At 39.0% G+C, this 18,420-nt stretch overlaps 2 protein-coding genes across 2 annotated transcripts; one reads left to right on the top strand and one right to left on the bottom strand.

The window, feature by feature from the left end:
- The first annotated feature begins 8,077 nt into the window (after positions 1-8,077).
- Positions 8,078-9,391, top strand: LOC110881505. The gene is made up of 3 exons (XM_035978212.1): positions 8,078-8,150; positions 8,218-8,904; positions 9,189-9,391. Exons 1-3 carry the CDS (start codon positions 8,078-8,080, stop codon positions 9,389-9,391), a joined length of 963 nt encoding a protein of 320 aa, XP_035834105.1.
- A 501-nt stretch (positions 9,392-9,892) lies between these two features.
- On the bottom strand, positions 9,893-16,009 carry LOC110884887. Its single transcript, XM_022132596.2, has 2 exons — positions 15,854-16,009; positions 9,893-12,359 (listed from the first exon to the last, which is right to left on the bottom strand). Exons 1-2 carry the CDS (start codon positions 15,858-15,860, stop codon positions 10,282-10,284), a joined length of 2,085 nt encoding a protein of 694 aa, XP_021988288.1. The 5' UTR covers positions 15,861-16,009; the 3' UTR covers positions 9,893-10,281.
- Between the last annotated feature and the right edge of the window lie 2,411 nt (positions 16,010-18,420).

The following is an 18,420-nucleotide window of genomic DNA, read 5'->3' as shown; positions in this document are numbered from 1 at the left end:
ACTATTTGACTCTGGTGCAAACCAAAGTTTTATTAATACCTCATTCTGCCAAGCTCTTAATTTACCATTGACCAATCTTAGGCTGATTTTTACAGTCGAAACGACAGATGGAAATTCTGTTAAAATAGATAAGGTCTTGCAAGAAGGAAAACTAGAACTCTTAGGCCATAAGTTTTCTGCAAACCTGTTACCGGTGAAATTAGCCGGGTTTGATGTGGTATTAGGAATGCAAGAATTCTCTGTGATAAAAATTCCGTAGAAATCCATACACCTACAGGAGAAGTAATTTTAATCATAGGAGATAAACCTCGAAAGCCACTGAAATTCATTTCAGTTATGAAGTTGACCAGTTATTCAAGAAAACAAGAAGTAGTGTATATGATTTCAGTAATCATTAACACAAAAAGTAAGGAACTTAAGAATATACCAATAGTATCAGAATATCCAGATGTCTTTCCAGAAGAATTACCCAGGTTACCACCTGATAGGGAAGTAGAGTTTAGGATTCATCTAATTCCTGGAACTACACCAATAGCCAAAGCACCTTATCGGCTAGCACCAACTGAAATGCTAGAATTGAAAAAGCAGTTAGGTGAATTACTAAGCAAAGGATTTATACAACCTAGTTCATCCCCTTGGGGAGCACCAGTGTTGTTTGTGAAAAAGAAAGATGGATCGATGAGAATGTGTATCGATTATAGGGAACTGAATAAGGTTACAGTTAAGAATCGATACCCATTACCTAGGATTGACGATCTTTTTGATCAACTCCAGGGAGCTAGATATTTTTCTAAGATAGACTTACGCTCCGGATACCATCAGTTGAAAATACAAGAAGAAGACATACATAAAACTGCTTTCAGAACAAGGTATGGTCATTATGAGTTTACAGTCATGCCCTTCGGACTAACAAATGCTCTTGCAGCATTCATGGACATGATGAATCGGATTTGTAAACCATACTTGGATAAATTCGTAATTGTCTTCATCGACGATATACTTATTTATTCCAAAAGTCAGGAAGAACATTGTGAGCACCTGCATGCACTCTTAACTTTGTTAAGAAAGGAAAAGTTTTACGTCAATTCTCGAAATGTGAATTCTGGCTGCAAGAAGTGCAATTTTTAGGACATATGGTAAATCATGAAGGTATTCACGTATATCCTTCTAAAATAGAAGCAATTACCAAATGGAAGGTTCCACAAACAACTATGGAAATCAGAAACTTTCTAGGCTTAGCTGGATACTATAGACGATTTATTAAGGATTTTTCTAAGATAGTTGTACCTTTGACTAAGCTAACCTGTAAAGCAGTTAAGTTTGAATGGGACCTAGACAAGAAGAAGCTTTTAAGATTTTAAAGCAAAGATTGACAAATGCTCCAATTTTAGCCTTGCCAGAAGGAACTGAAGATTTTGAAGTATATTGTGATGCTTCAAAAATAGGATTAGGATGTGTGCTAATGCAACGCAAGAAAGTAATTGCATATGCCTCCATGCAATTGAAGAAGCACGAAGAAAATTATACAACTCATGACTTAGAATTAGGAGCTATAATTTTTGCCCTTAAGATCTGGAGATATTATCTATATGGAAGTAAGTTTACTGTTTATACAGATCATAAAAGTCTAAGGTATATATTTAGGCAGAAAGAGTTGAATATGAGACAAAGAAGATGGATGGAAATCCTGAGTGACTACGACTGTGATATCCAATATCACGAAGGAAAAGCAAACATAGTCGCTGATGCTCTAAGTCGTAAGTGTCATGAAAAGCAAAAGCAAGTCCGTGCTCTTAGATTAAATCTGCAATTTGATTTGATGGAACAATTGAAGAAAGTTCAAGAAACAGCAATCAAAGACGATGTTGAAGGAATGAAAGTACGAATAAAAGAGTTAGAGCAAGGAAATGATGGAATTTGGAGATTCCACAAAAAAAAGAATTTGGGTACCTAAGCAAGGAGAATTAAGAAATAAGATTCTAGAGTAAGCCCATAAATCTAGGTATACCATGCACCTAGGTAACAATAAAATGTACCAAGATTTAAGGAATAATTTCTGGTGGATAGGTATGAAAAAGGACATAGCCAGATACGTGTCTAAGTGTCTTACTTGTTCGCAAGTTAAGGCAGAACACCAGAAACCTTCGGGACTACTACAACAGTTAGAAATGCCTGTATGGAAATGGGAACTCATAACAATGGATTTTGTTACTAAGTTACCTAAAACCTGAAAAGGTAATGATGCGATTTGGGTAATTGTGGATCGATTAACCAAATCAGCTCATTTTCTACCCATGAAAGAAACCTTTAGCATGGAAAGATTAGCCAAGTTGTATGTAGACGAAGTAGTATCTTTACATGGAGTCCCACTCTCCATTGTATCGGATAGGGATAGTCGTTTCACTTCCCATTTCTGGACTAGTTTCCAGGAAGCAATGGGAACCCGACTAAATTTAAGTACTGCATATCATCCACAAACAGACGGACAAAGTGAAAGGACGATACAAACCCTTGAAGACATGCTCAGAGCATGTGTAATTGATTTTGGTGGCAACTGGGATAATCATTTACCCTTAATTGAATTCTCCTATAATAATAGTTATCATTCAAGCATTGAAACTGCCCCATTTGAAGCACTATATGGACGTAAGTGTAGAACTCCAGTTTGTTGGGCAGAAATAGGAGAAAGTCAGTTATCAGGCCCTGAAATTGTACAAGAAACCACTGACAAGATCACGCAAATCAAAGAGAGACTGAAAACGGCTTGAGATCGTCAGAAAAGTTATGCAGACAATCGCCGCAAGCCGCTAGAGTTTCAAGTCGGAGACAAAGTACTTTTGAAAGTTTCTCCTTGGAAAGGAGTAGTACGGTTCGGCAAGAAAGGAAAGCTGAGTCCAAGATACGTAGGACCTTTCCCAGTAATTCAACGAATAGGACCAATTGCTTATCGTTTACAACTACCAGAAGAATTAGCTGGAATACATGATGTGTTTCATGTATCCAACCTTAAGAAATGTTTATCTGACGAATCCCTGGTAGTACCTCTTCAAGATACAGAGGTAAATGAAAAGCTGAAATTTGTGGAGAAACCATTGCAGATAGAAGATAGAAAGATTAAGTTTCTCAAGCACAAATGACTAGTGTTAGTCAAAATCAAGTGGGATTCAAAGAGAGGACCAGAATACACTTGGGAGCTGGAATCAGAAATGAAGCGAAAATACCCTCATCTATTTCAGTAAATCTCGAGGACGAGATTTTTATTAAGGTGGGGAGGATGTAGCAACTCTCACTAAAATAATTATTTATTATGTTAATTGTCCAATAGGAAACCCTAATTGAGAAACCCAAGTGATCCTGCATAAACCCTAAAATTTTCAGAACATTCAGAATCAGGATCAGGGCCCCTAAAACTCAAATGGGGTAAACCCTAATTGACGATTATCTTTAGAATTCGCTGTCTAAATCGAAAATTCTCGTTCTATCAACTCACCAGGGCTATACTAGTGACGAAGCAACCCTAGGCTAGGGGGACACGCCCCGCGATACGCGACAGGGGGAGAGGATCCCTCCGCGACTCGCTGGCGGGTTAAATTTCGGGTATAAATAGGGGGGGCCTGGGACTTGATCAGATTGCTTGTTTCAACGTAAAATTTCGTTTCATGCACTGAGATATACATAGATTACTATAAACACACACGAATCACTAAACGCTGCCGCGATAAACAGGGTAATAACTCGATCGCTATTACGGTTCAACGTCCGATCGATTGAAACTATCCAACGAATGTTTAAGTGCTGCTCAAATTAGGTTTATACTTTGTCATTCGTCGTTAATTCGATGGATGTTTAAGTATCGCACTTTGTCATTAGTTGTGAGGGTTTAATCTTGTGAATTGTCGTAAATGCTGTATTAGTTACTAACCTAGTTTCGTGTGCATTGTTATTTAAATTAGGTTAAACAGGCTAATCATTAGACTAAACTCCGCCCGCATAAATCTGCAATGTGAGTCATTCTCTTTTTACTAAACGTGCTTTCAAAATCATGTTTGTTTTCAAAGTTATAATTACAGGGATTAAGTCTTTGTAGTCTTCATTACAACTGGTATGTGGGGTTTTGTATACACTACAAGCTTAAGGAAGTGGCTCAATATAAATAAATAAAGAAACATGTTTTGTAAAATAAAGATTTCCCAGTGAAATCACTTTATTGTAAATTACAGGGTTTTATCCCTAAATTATGTAAATAAAGTAAACGGACATTTTTTTAGTAATAAAAGATCCTGTATTAAAGACTTCCGTTGTCGCCTAAATTAAAAACCACGGGGTTCCTGTCCCGCGGCTCTTGACCGGGTCAAACCGGGGCTAGGGCCGTGACACCTTATAAGTCAAGAGAATCCCTCCTAGGCGACTAACTCAACTAGAAGGCACACTGGACTTGGGGGGGGGGGACTTGAAGAGGTATGGTCCCAATTCCATGTACACATGGCAGGTACCACGCCACTTTTTTCTGTCCAACATGGCGCCTACATCAGCAAGTAAATCCAGAAGCTTCTAGAACCTTCTGGAAGACGTCAAGGTGGCACCAAAGATGCTCCTCCAGACAAGAAGGACAACACGTGTCACCAATATCCGAACGCCAGGTGGACCTGCAACACTACCTGGGGGCAGACCGACAGCTGCAGTACCAGTCCTCCTACATGGACCGACGAAGGCGTGTCACGTGTACCACTATCCTGACCACAGTAGAGGAGACCAAAAGGATATTCCCCTTGGTCAGACAGCTGACGCCCAATAGCAGCTGGCAAGGTCGTTCCTCCCTCCTTCACCCACCGGCTATAAATAGGACCCTTCATCATTCAGGTTATCCATTCTGTTCTCCTCACTTTTCACCTACAACACACACTATTTCTTCCTTAGGGCAGTACTTATTCTCACGCTGGAGCCTAGTTAAAAAGGAAACCCCCATATTCCCCTCTTAACGAGCTAAGGGTATTACTGTGTGGCAGGAGCTCAATCTTAGGCGAGTAGAGAAGGAGATTGAACCCAAATAGGAGACGACCCAGCTAGAAAGTAATTTAGGATAGCAAGATCCTTAGGGTGTAAGGGGTGCATGCCTAATAAGATAGTGAGAAATTTTCACCCACCCAATCATATTGTGTCATATCATTTCCCCTCTCATTCTGTCCTCTTGCCCAAAAAACATAGAGGGTGGTTTCCCCCAAACCATTTAAAACAAAAAAAAAAACATGATTGGTTGAATCAAGTCCCCAACGGTCAAATCAAGGCAGCCACCCTTCTCCCCGCAAGCGGAAACCTTACCCCGATTGATCTCCTCCCCGCGTGGCATACATAGGTGGCGGCGGTGTTCCCCGAGCGACAAAGAGGCTTGCCACACCCCTTGCCGCGACCACCCCGTCCACCCTTTAAGGCAAATTTTGAACCGAGTTGTATGATGAATTTGTTGATGGCTTCTATATTATTTTCGGTAACAATAATATCATGAAGGTAGACTAACATGTAGATAAGTGTTCCCCTAGATGAGTAAATGAAAACAGCGGAGCCTATTTTTGTTTTTGAACCTGTGAAACCCAATGTAAGCAAGGCCTGTGAAAGGCGATGATGTTGGTTTAATATGTCTGAGTAACAACATTTAGCAACACTGATAATGGTGGGTTGAAATTAGACTACCCACTATGGTGACTAAATTGCACAAACGGTTGTCACTTGGCAAATAAGATAAAATTGTAGGAAATTATTTTAATTAAATAATTGAAATTTATGCACAACCAGGTTGGTATGGCAACCAATGGTTGCAACCAACAACCAACATAATATTAATTCTTTATTCTTTTTTATATTATTTAACTTCTATTTCTTTATAATATTTAATTTTTTTTACTTTTTTATTATTTAACTTCTATTTCTTTATATAGTAAAATACTAGTTTAGGTTGGGTTGTGATAGTGGGTGAAAAATTGGATTGAGTTGGGTTGTGTAGGTGAAAGAGAGAGAAATTAGTATTTTAATAAAAGATTGGGTTGGGTTAGGTTGTGATAGTGGATAGTCTTAGGGGTGTTCAACAATTGAACCGTTAACTGAAATTGAACCGAAAACCGACAAAACCGAACCAAAATTAACCGAAACCGAATTAATCGAAAGTCGGATGACGGATATTTTTTTACCATCGGTTAACCGAAATTAACCGAACCGAGTCATTTATTTTTTTTATATTTCTAGCTTTTATACCTCTATTTCATGTAATTCATGTTTTATACTTTCATTTCATGTAATAATACCTCTATTTCATTTATTTATGTCTTCATTTCATTTATTTATACCTTTATTTCATTTATTTGGACATCTATTCATGCATTTATACCTTCATTTCATTTACTTATACATCTATTTCATGTATTTATACATCTATTTTATGTATTTATACCTCCATTACATGTAATCCTAAGCAAAAAAATTAGCCCTTGTTTGAATTAGTTATTAACCGAAAATTAACTGAACCGAACCGAAAACCGAAAACCGACAAATTAACCAAATTAACCAAACCGATTAACCGATGACTTCGGTTACGATTACGGATAATACTAATAACCGAATCGTGCACACCCATAGTTGAAAGAACTTCTTGTTGGTTCTATTATTAAGTTATTCCTTTTGGTGATATATTAATAGAGAAAGGAAATAAATGTCACTTGGGTAGACTGGATTCAAAATACATAGCTTGTCATGTAATCTTTTTCATTGTTTCCTTGTACCTTTTTGCTTGATATAAAATTTCAGCTAAATGATAATAAGTTTTATTTTCTTGTTATCAGGAAAAATGCTTACCAATTCAAGCAATATTCCATCTCATTTTTCCAAGTCAAATATCCTCTCTTTGAGATAAAATAAAAAATCAGTTTTTTACTTGCTGCGATCTAACACATTTTTTTAGAAATGAAAGGAGACAAGCATTGTACGGTCAATGGTAAGGCGTGGACATTATTCTACTTCCACCTGCCACATCATCCTCTTTAAAGCCCCTCCTTCCAAGCTCATTGTTGTGTTCTCTCATATTTCTATTTAAGCAACCATCCTTCAAGCACTTTAGCTTACCTTTTCCAATACTAAAAACCTATACCTTTTCCAATACTAAAAACACATACATCTCGTAAGTGATTATTCATATCAACAATAGTTCATGCAATTATACTCTACTTTGTAAACATTCTATAATTGTTATCTCTTCCTTAATGGTCACAGAAGAAGTTAAAGATGATCTCTACCAGAAGATGATTGTAATTCCTTAGATGGTGTTTGTTTTTCTAGAAAAGATCAGCGCAAGCTCTTCTGTATGTGATGCGCAGACCATGCACAGACTTTGTCATCTGGAGACTGTTTGTTTTTCCGAAGACGTTAAAAAACGTCTACGCGAGCTCTTCTTGGTGCAGACTTGGCTCAGCCACTTCCACCACCGTCTACCACCACCCACCGTCCCCGTCCCCATCCATGTCCACCACTGTCCAGCACCACCACGACCACCCACCACCACTGTCCATACACCACCACCAGTTCATTTTAGAACTCTACATACGTTAAAAAACAAATAGTCTTCTTCTTGCAGACTGTAGAGGTTTGCTCCACCTCTTCTTCTACAGATGTCTGCAGACCAACTGTAGACATTTTACCTCTTAAAAAACAAACAGTAATCTCTATTATTTTAGACTGGAGGGTATGGGGGCCGGCTTAGGCACGGCGTGGCCCGGCGCCGCACCCCCACACCGCCCCCCATAGGAACGGCGCGTCAACTCCGGCTCCCCAACGAGGTGCTCGACGTGCCACCTTTTCAAATTATAGCCGCTATAACGGCTAGTTACTGAAAAAATACCCCCTTTTCTATAAAACACTCTCATTTTATACCATTATTTCACCATTTTCTTCCCACTTTCAACCCAAAACACTCTCATTTTTATACCATTCTTTTATAAAAAAATATCTTTTCACCCACAATGCAATCTAATTCTTGGTGATCCTCGTCTTCGGAGGAGGAAGAGGAGATGTTTTACGCAAACGTTGTGCTATTATGGAGGAGGAAGAGGAAGACGTCTCGTCTGAAAGCGTTACCAGACGACTACGGATTAACAGAGACCGCCAAGGTTTATCATTAATAAATTTTATTATCCTTATTCCTTATTTCCTCATATTTATATTTTTTTACGACAGGAGCGCACGAGAAATTGGTGAACGATTATTTTTCGGATGCACCCCTTTACAATGCCGAGATTTTCAGACGAAGGTTCCGAATGAGTCGCCTGTTATTCACACGCATTGCTGATGATTTGGCGGGGCAAGATCCGTTTTTCACGCAACGACCCGATGCTCGTGGTTATGAAGGGTTCAGCACGTTACAAAAGTGTACTGCGGCCATTCGCCAACTGGCGTACGGGACAGTGGCCGACGCTTTGGACGAGTACTTACAGATGTCGCCAAGAACTACGCGGGAATGTTTGTATCGGTTTTGCCATAATGTGGTGAAACTGTATAGCAAAAAATATTTGCGGAAACCAAACGTGTATGATGTTCAACAGTTGTACCAAGCTCATGAAGCATGGCACGGGTTTCCGGGAATGCTCTGTAGCATTGATTGTATGCATTGGGCGTGGCAGAACTGCCCGAATGCGTGGCGAGGCCAATATACGCGAGGTGATCACGGCTATCCAACCTTAATACTTGAGGCCGTGGCCTCACAAGATTTGTGGATCTGGCATTCTTTCTTTGGTCTCCCTGGTTCACTTAATGACCTCAACGTGCTATACCAATCGGCGATCTTTAGCGATGTCGTTAATGGAATCGGTTCGGACACCAGTTTTTCAGTTTCTGGGGTTGAGTATAGACGCGGTCTGGACACCAGTTTTTCAGTTTCTGGGGTTGAGTATAGACGCGGATATTATCTTGCTGACGGAATCTATCCGTCTTACTCTACAATTGTCAAGACTATTCCATATCCCGAGGACGAAAAAAAGAAAAAATTCGCCAAGCGTCAAGAAGCTGCAAGAAAAGACATCGAACGTTGTTTTGGTGTTCTACAAAAAAAAAATGGGCCATCATTGATCAACCGGCACGTGCGTTCACACCGAAGAGGTTGCGCCTTTGTATGTATGCTTGCATTTTGCTCCATAACATGATTATTGAAGACGAAGGTCGGGCGATTTGTGAGTATGATGAGAATGCATCTATTGGGAATACTGTCGCGGTAGATCCGGCACAACAGGATTTAAACTCGTTCTCGCTAACCAACGATTTCACGCATGCAAACCTTCAATCCAATTTGGTAGAACATATATGGAACAACGCAAACGACGGGGACGGGGACGGTGACGAAGACGATAGCGAGTAGTGTAATTTTTATAAATTTTTAAATCTAGTCTTTTTTATAAATTTTAGGTAGTGTAATTTTTTTTTAGGTTATATAATTTTTATTTATGTTATGTAATGGATTTTATTATCTTCTTTTATGTCTTATTTTTATTTAAATTTTGAATTGTTTTATAAAGTTAAACAAATAAAAAAGTTAAACAATAAAAATTAAACAAATAAAATAAATTAAACAATAAAAATAAAATCATGTGGGGTAGGTCCATCCTCCACCCCTTCAAAATGTAAGGAGGGCCATCCCATGGAGGATGGTGATGTGGTGTCTACGCCCATCCTCATGGGGATAACCCTCCCCATACCCTCCAGTCTTAGAGAGAAACATAGTGCAAAAGAATTCTTCATCAGAAATCTTAGTACTTCCTTAATCTCTATGATTGTACTTCCTCGAGTTCGGATTAAAATGAATTTGTAATAGAAAAGGTTTCGTTGACTCATTATAATTTCTTAACCAACCATAATGACAGGCCCTAAAAACAGGTTTCAGAATTTAACAATTAAATTTCAAGGATCCTTTTATACATAACTCAAACCGATAACACATAAAACTGTCTTGACTTCCTATCTTTACATAACAAATTAAACATTACCAGTACCACAACCAGACCACTTTAAAGTACAAGTCTTTATAGCAGATTCTGACCATCTCTGCTGCAGTCAAACGTTTGACCTAAATTCAATCACAGTTGGTTGATACAATAAATTAACAAAACAAACCCACTAGACCACAACAAAAGCTAAATTTGAGTATATATACCTATGTTCTCAACAAATATACCACACAAAATTTAATCTTTTGTCGACTTCACCATTCAATTATTATCATTTTCTACTTGCTTTGTGAGCACGAGTCCGCTAACTCGATGTGCTGATCTCCTTCCCGTTTTCATTAAGATGTCGTTTTAATCTTCTGAGCCAAATTTCGTAATCCATTGGATACGGTGTTCCACATAGACTATCAACATAATCAGCAAACGCTTTTAAAACCGCAGATATGTCCCCGAGCTTTTGCTGAATTACCCGTTTTGACCAAAAACTATCTCTCCATTCCAACGCCCCTTCAACTGAATCTAACTCGGGCAATTCCCCGCCCGACGAAAAATAAAGCAAATAAACGAGACTTTCTGCATCAGACGCGGAACATAACTTTCCTTCTTGAAGCGCGTATGTCGATGAAAAATGAAGATTCATAGCGGGCCGGTCTCTTTCCTCCAAAATGGCGTGACCCCACCCGACTAACACAAAGTAAGGTTGTTGCGTTGTACTTGACGTTACACAGATTATGTTTTCGGGTCTAATGTCGCCATGTCTAATGCCAGCAGTGCCAGCTGTCGATAGAGCCGATAAGCAATCGTGACAACATCTAATAGCTTCATCTGACCCGAATTGACCCAACCTGATCATGTCGGCTACTGTTTTGCCAACCGGGCTCGTGATCAGAACCGGCGTCCCGCACCACGGGTTGTCGCAGTTCCCGCTCGGGCCCGGTTTTCGACATGGTCCAGGGTGTATTATCTTACCCGACATGACGAACTGCGGTAAATACTTGCTGGATAAACCATTTTGTTTCATAACTGAAAATACTTTTGTTTGTCTCTGTACTTGATACCATAGTTTCATATCTTCCCATGCGGGTTCAAGCTGAGACGGGTGTGAACCGACGTATAAAAACAAACTTTTTCCCAGTTCTTCAGTTAGCGAAACAATGTAATATGGCATTTCACCGTCGCTCAAAACTTCAATAATCTGATAACTTTTCTGCCGATTTGAATCTTCGACAAACAAAACGGACCCCACTTCTAGTTTAACCGATTTTCGAGGCTCGATGTTGACGGGTTCTTCTTGTACTTCAACGATTTCTGGTGAAACGCTGCGTTGTTGGAGTTTAAATAAACCGTTTCCGTTTGTTCCGATATCCATTTCTCCCAATCGTCTTTCGATTCTTCTTGCTTGGAGACGCGAACTATGATCAGCGGCTAAATCCTCGATTGAATTTTTTGGCATTCCGACGTATTGCATCATTGAATGATAAGTCGCAAAAAGTACCTGTAACGCACCGATATCCCCCCAATTGGCGTTCCCGAGCTTATTCCAGATTCTATCGAAAGGGGTGACGGAAACCCGTGAATAATTCATGATCCATTCAGCAGCACACTGATAAACATTATTGACATCAAAATCGAATTTGGTCAAATCTCCTTCGATTTTCACAACGCCACCGTACTGACAATCGGTTAGAATAACAAAAACCGAATCTAAAACCGAAGGGTTTCTTGATCTACGGATACTTCTCGATAACAAGATTCGTAAGCCGTAAAACAGAGCTTCACCCAAAATCGACAGGGACGGAACTGTAATTTCACCTTCCTTCGTAAGGCTTCCGATCTCGGGCCTTAAAAGTGTTATTTCAAGAATATCGTGCCATTTACCATGCGGGTGTCTCGGGTTGTTGACCATGACAGCAGTGGCACAAAGACCGCCAAGTTTTCCGTTAGCGATCGCTTTTTCGGCTTGATAGAATTTGAAATTCGCATCGTAAAGACATGCAACGGTTAAAGGCGAGGGTTCGTCTTGGTCCCAAAACGCATCCCATAAGCCTTTTACGCTTGCATGTAGGAAATCTTCTAATGCAAGAAACGCAGTAGCTTCCATGGTGCTTGATGCGGATGCATAAGCAGCACTGGGCATTCGAATTAGTTGCTGAAACGAAGCGCTTTCTAATGCGTAATCGAACTTTTGGAGACTGATTAAATCGAAAGGAACATCAAAGTCGAATGAGTTTTCTGATAAAGTTTGAAACCAGTCTTCGAGATTTGCGATAAAGATCTGACTGTCGGTGAATCTATGGAGAAACTGTTCCCGAACCCTACCACCTGAAGAAATACTTGACTTTCTCGTCCCTGACACTACTGATTCCTGGTCCGTTGACCCACCTGCATATGATAGACATGGTCAATCTTCACATTTTGACTTTTTGCTTGTAGCTAACCTCTATAAGGCAAAAGATAAAGAATCTATAAATGCATTGATTGCAATATAATCAACGCGATTCACTAACTAACTTCCTCATCCAAAAGAACTATAACAACATTACTGTGGTTACAAAAACCAATAACAATGACACTATCTGTAGCCATAATGCCTTTTCTTATGTCAGTATACTTTACAGAGAACTAGACATCAAAATTCATAGTACTCACAAAAACAATGATTAAGAGTAGATGTGGAAAATGGGGGGGGGGGGGGGACAGCTTCGGTACTGGTACCGAAAAACGGGGAAAATTGGTACCGGTACCCGTGCCGAATATACCGGTTCGGTATCGGTACCGGTGTTTTACCCGTAAATACTGGTACCGAAAAAACGGGGAAAATGGGTACCGGTACCATATATACATAGTACAGTAGTACCAAATGCTCGTCCCTAGTACTCAAAACAGGTGTTTTTGTTTTGGGTTGGGTTGACCCGAATCACTTTTTGTCTGAAATTCTGAACTTGTTTATAAAATTTGTGATTTAGGAGGTCTTATGCTTAAAAAAAATTAACCGCGACATATGACCAATTTGATAAGTTTCGATGTAAGCTGATTCTTTCAATTTTACCTGTTGATAAAATGAACCCATTTATAAGTAAATGGATCAAAAACGATACCTCCTATTGAAAGAACTAAATTTTTTTTCACAGGTAAGGCCCGACTTCCCGTGACATCCACATAAATAAAGTGCTTCAGTAAAATAGGATTATAACACCAATAACCCATTCATGCTTGAGATAACCTATAAAAGCACACAAGAAGCTCTAGGCTCACGTTTACTAAGCACAATTATAGAAATTCTTTACCTTCTAATCTACCCGACCCACAGGAAAGCAGCATTCGCCAAAACTGCATTACTTGGTAAGGTATATGCAACCTCTTGATACATGTAGATTTTTGGATTTAACATCCCTTTTTAAGTCTATTTGCAAAACTTCATTCATGCAACATATCTTCACTATGCAAACAATTTCAATGGCAAGTACCAGTGATGATGAATGAGACACCTTTATAAAGGCAAACCTAGGGTTTAGTTTATAATTGTTACTTCTTTTGTATGATAAGATCTTGGGTCTTTTTACAACATACCATAAACAAAATGAAGCAATAGATGTAATACTGAAAAAGATGGGATAAGAATATACAACGAGTAAATAGAGATCTAATAAACTAAGATAGAAAACTCTTCACAAGTAACCCTAAAATCAGTACAGTATATTTCCAACATTAGCCTAAAATCATACATGGCATCCCTTGACAGTAACAATCCTTATATTCCAAACTAAAAAAAAATCAGTTTACAAAAAAAAAAAAAAAAAAAAAATTCAGGGACCAAAAGCTAACTTTAAAAGGTGAACCCCTGGGTGGTGCCCATCCATGCCCTCCTATCTCACAGCTTAGGTATACTCCACCTGTGCATATCACTGTTTACAACTTCTTTTCTCAACCTTGGCAACCTTCAGCTCTCCTAATTACTTAGTTTCATCAATCTCTAAATCCTACTTGTAATTATGAAGAGAGTGTAGCGTATTGTTTCACAAGAACCCAATAGAATTGTAACTTAGGTAATCAACCAAGATGCTTAGCACAAAAAAAAAATTTTAAAAAAAATAATCACTAGGGGTATAACCCCATGCTTCGAGTTTTCTAGCAACTCATAGAAGATTACTTCTAAAAGGCACAGTTGAGCACTTGACCTTGTTCCTGTGGCGAGTCCTAATGCCATTCTTGACATATTACCGGACTGAGTCCTAAAAGCATATTAATGGGCCGAGTCTTAGCAGCATGTTAAGCTGAATAACAAACAAGGGAGGGAACAGGTGAATAAGCAACATAAAGCACAAAATGGGTGCAACTTTTCATCATCAAAGAGTTACTACTGAGTTACAAATCATGTTTTGGCTAAATTAACAATAGACGACTGTCTCTAAATTGGAGCAAGTTGTAACTTAAACAGGTATGTGTTGGTCCTTGCAGACTTTCTAAGAAATTCAATGAAAATGCATATCAGTTGTAGCTGCCAAGCCTTATCTAGACTTGTTCTAAACTTTTATATGTTAAGCGCCATATCTTTCAAGATATTTCCACATCCTTTAAAATCACGGTTGAGCTTTCTCCAAACCGAGCACTGACTATTGAGGCGGCTAGTTTGTAGAATTTTATTTATGTCTTCTTTTTATTATTATTAGCTACCTATTGCTTTTGTTTCTATTAATATAAGTCTACGAAATTAGGTACTAATATTAGAGCAAATCACGAAAGTAACCAATTTTCCCGAGTGTGTTATATTACACATACCTTTATACTCATATCTCTATCTTTACTCACGTATCATTTTTAGTCTGAAACTTGTAAATAAACCATGAGTTATGTGAGTAAAAACGTATATACACAGATCTGGTTTGCATATCATTTATTATGGGATATGGAAAGTCATTTTTTAGGAAAGGTACAAAAAAAACCCTGAATTTGATTAGTCTAGCATATATTTCTGGTATTTTATTTGTATTATTATCGAACGTAAAAGCTGATAGTGATAGTGATACATCAGTAAAAATAGATAAGCGAGCAAAGATTCGCGTATCCCATGCTTGTATGAGTGAAATTGTTCCAAAATGACCATAAAGGTATAAGGGCACACAGAGTGCGTTCCCCCGATTCCTAAATCGGTGAAAATGGGGGTTGAAAGCATGGAATTTTAATATGGGAGAAATGCAAAGATGAAAAACAATCAATCGGGGAAAAGGAGTCGCAGAAAATGGGAACACCGTCCCCCCGAATCGGGGAAAAACTAAATTGAGCCGGGGAAATCCAGGACGACTCTATCTACCCTAACACACTTAAAAAAATGGCAGTCGCTAGCCGCCATAAGAGCTACAAGAACTTAGGTATGCGTTCAATTGTTAACCGATGAAAAATGTGTAAACATCTATAAGAATCTGATGTGATTTTTCTCCATCTAAGAAACAAACTAATGCAATTTGACTATTTCCACCAAAGAAAGGCAATATTGCTTTCACTTCATCTGTTTCATCCGCCCGAAATTTCTAACCACAGTATCCAGCAAACACACCCTAACATCAAGATCTAATTTCAGCAAGTATTCTTATTCAATAGGGCAGGTAACAGGTTCCAACATCAACTTCATGCCCTAGACTAACTTAGGTCAAAATTTCTTCTAGTGTTTTGCAGATAATTATGAAACAATTTGCCTCTACTCACCCGAGATTATGGATCTGTGTGTTCATATTTCTGATAAACAAACACCTAACCTTAAACAATTCATCAATAAAACCGTCACGTATGGCAAATTAGGTCAAGAAAAAGCAGTCAAATGTAGATCAATTTCGAAGGAAAAATAGAAATATAAGAGTTGTAGAGATGAAATTGGGTACCTTCCATGATGAAGAAAGCGAAAACTGAGGTGATTTAGCAGCAGCAGGCAGATCGTGTATGCATCACAGTAGTCAAAAATCGGTCCACCATCAAACTCGTCTCGTCTGCTCCATTACTATTATCTTTTATTATTTCTTCTTGTATTGTATTAACGAGTTTTACGAGTTTTATTAGCTTATTCGTTTTTTCAAAGTTAAAATGTGTTTGGCATTAGATGATTATCTGACCGGAATTGTAATTAAAGTGTTGTTTGTTTTTTCAGAGGTAAAACATCTGCAGTCTGCGGACCACATCTGCGGACAGTGGCGGACCCATAAATTATTTTTGAGGGTGCGGATGAGATGTCTAACCATATATACAAGGGGTGCGGTCGATTTTTTTTTTGCCTAAAATATACACTAAATTTTTTTTTCAAGGGGTGCGGTCGCCCACCCTGGCCAAAGGGTAGGTCTGCCCCTGTCTGCAGATATCTGTAGCAGAAGAGGTGGACCAAACCTCTGCAAGAAGAAGACTGTTTGTTTTTAACTTCTGCAAGGTGCTGAATTAAACAGAAATATAAATAAACTGATTTATTAAATTTAAAAGAGTTTTCCAGCATTCATAAAATCAAAACCAAACCGTTACCAATGATTTGGGTTAATTTCACGGTTTATGTGTATAGAAACAAAGAAGCAACTATGTTTCGACAATTAAAACTTAAAAGGCCGATTCCATGTATTCTTAAGCAAATCTCAAATATCCACCTAATCCAACTTAAAAATACTAAAAGCTCATGTAAAAAAAAAAAAAAAAAAAAAAAAAAAAAAAAAAACTAAATAGATAAAAGTCCTATGGTCCGTTCAGTTTGATTAATTTAGAGTATAAGTTATAAACCAAACCATTTTATATATTTTGATTTTTATATAACTATTAACCAACTAAATTTAAATAAAAAACCAACGACTGGTTTATACAATTTAAATCCAACCAAGGATTGATGCTAATTGTGGGGCTCATTGGATTGATTTAAGAATTGAGAAGAAATTATTATTTTGAAAGTTTTGATATATGAACAAAATTTACTATTTGGAATAATTGCATTTCTAGATTCAGCGAAGTACTCATTTTCAGTGCTGATCGATGCGACTAAAAGGAAGTAGGGAGGAGGAGTGGCGGCACCGGTGGTGAGGAGGGAGGTGGCGGCTGGGGTGGAGGAGAGGTGGTGGAAGAGAAGGTGTGCTAGGGTTTGTGTGTTTTTTTGGGTTCAGGATGAAGTGAAACATAAGAAGAGGTGAGAAGAGAACATCCCAAGTCTGCACCAAAAAGAGGACGCATAGACCTTTTTTAATGAAAGGTCTTCGAGAAAACAAACAGACTACAGACCCAAATGTCTACGCGTGGTCTGCGCCACGCAGACAAAAGAGGTCAGGAAGCTCTTCTTTGAAAAAACAAACAACACCTTATTAACTGACTTTTCCAAGAAGTCATAAGTTTTTTTGAAAAGCTAAGCCAAACATGGCCATGATGAAGCAGTGGATAATCCGAGGATTAGTCCACGGGTCGAGCTTCGTCAAGTAGGGTTAATGATGCGGGCCCAAGCGTAGAAGAGCGGGCCATCCGGTACTTGGAGGCCCAAGATCGCGTCACAAAAGGGGCTTCACTGAAATGGCTCTAACTTGGGCTACGAAGGTCCGTTTGGGGCGTGTGACCAGTCAAAACGAACGGGAGAACGAGCTCTAACTTGCTGCAAACGGCCTTTGGCGGTTTGGGTCATCGTCCGTGCCGAAAAAACGCTTATTTCTATTAGTTTTTTCCATTTTTATGTTTTTTCAAGTATTTTGGGCCTTTTGTTTTTGGGCTTGTGTTTGGCCCGTTGTCTTTTTTAGGCCCGTTTTGAATTTCCGTTTCTATTTATGTATTGCCCTAGTGAAATGAAAGATCAGAATTGAATTTTGAGAAAAAACAGTTTTTCACTTCAAATTCCGAGCCCTTTGGGTTGAATTTTGGGGTTGGGGAAGAACAACACGGGCATTCACAGAATCAACGTGTTTGATCTTCGTTTATCGTATTACCACTACATCAGTTAATCCCTTCTTTCCTCGATTGATGGCAGGGTCGTCCTCTAATCCGTCTCCTGCACAAGGAAACACATCGTGACTCGTAACAAGGAGGATGAGGTGGGGGTTGCTCCTTGTTACCACTCTCCGGCATGAGAATAAGTATTTGCTTTTGAGAAAAATAAGTATTTAAGTAGTATGTGTGAGAGAGCAGATTAGTGTTACCTCAAACCTAGTTCGGGATGGGTATTTATAGCTGAAGAGTGAAGGAGAAGGGCCTAAAGGGGTGTTAGATGAACATAGGACCAGACTGACAACGCATAGCCTTTTGTAGGTGTGTCAGGAGCGCATGTCACGGGAGAGTTGGGCGCATTCGGGGGTGATGCCACGTCCTGCTGGTGCTGTCTGTCTGTCTGTCTACCAGTTTTTCATGCATGTGGGCTAGGCAGCTGCGCATTGGGCGGTCAGCTGACCGCTGCTATCAGTGCCCACGCAGACCACTTGCTGATTTGGTCACTGAAGTCAAAGTG

This window comes from Helianthus annuus, chromosome 10 (genome assembly GCF_002127325.2).
Source record: "Helianthus annuus cultivar XRQ/B chromosome 10, HanXRQr2.0-SUNRISE, whole genome shotgun sequence".
Lineage (NCBI taxonomy): Eukaryota > Viridiplantae > Streptophyta > Magnoliopsida > Asterales > Asteraceae > Helianthus > Helianthus annuus.
The sequence above is the reverse complement of the archived record's forward strand: the minus strand, read 5'-3'. Positions and strand labels throughout refer to the sequence as shown.

Coding starts and splice junctions, on each gene's coding strand:
- LOC110881505 (XM_035978212.1), top strand. CDS start 8,078: ATGGAGGAGGAAGAGGAAGACGTCTCGTCTGAAAGCGTTACCAGACGA. Junction 8,151..8,217: donor GATTAACAGAGACCGCCAAG/GTTTATCATTAA, acceptor TTTTTACGACAG/GAGCGCACGAGAAATTGGTG. Junction 8,905..9,188: donor TAGACGCGGTCTGGACACCA/GTTTTTCAGTTT, acceptor TGATTATTGAAG/ACGAAGGTCGGGCGATTTGT.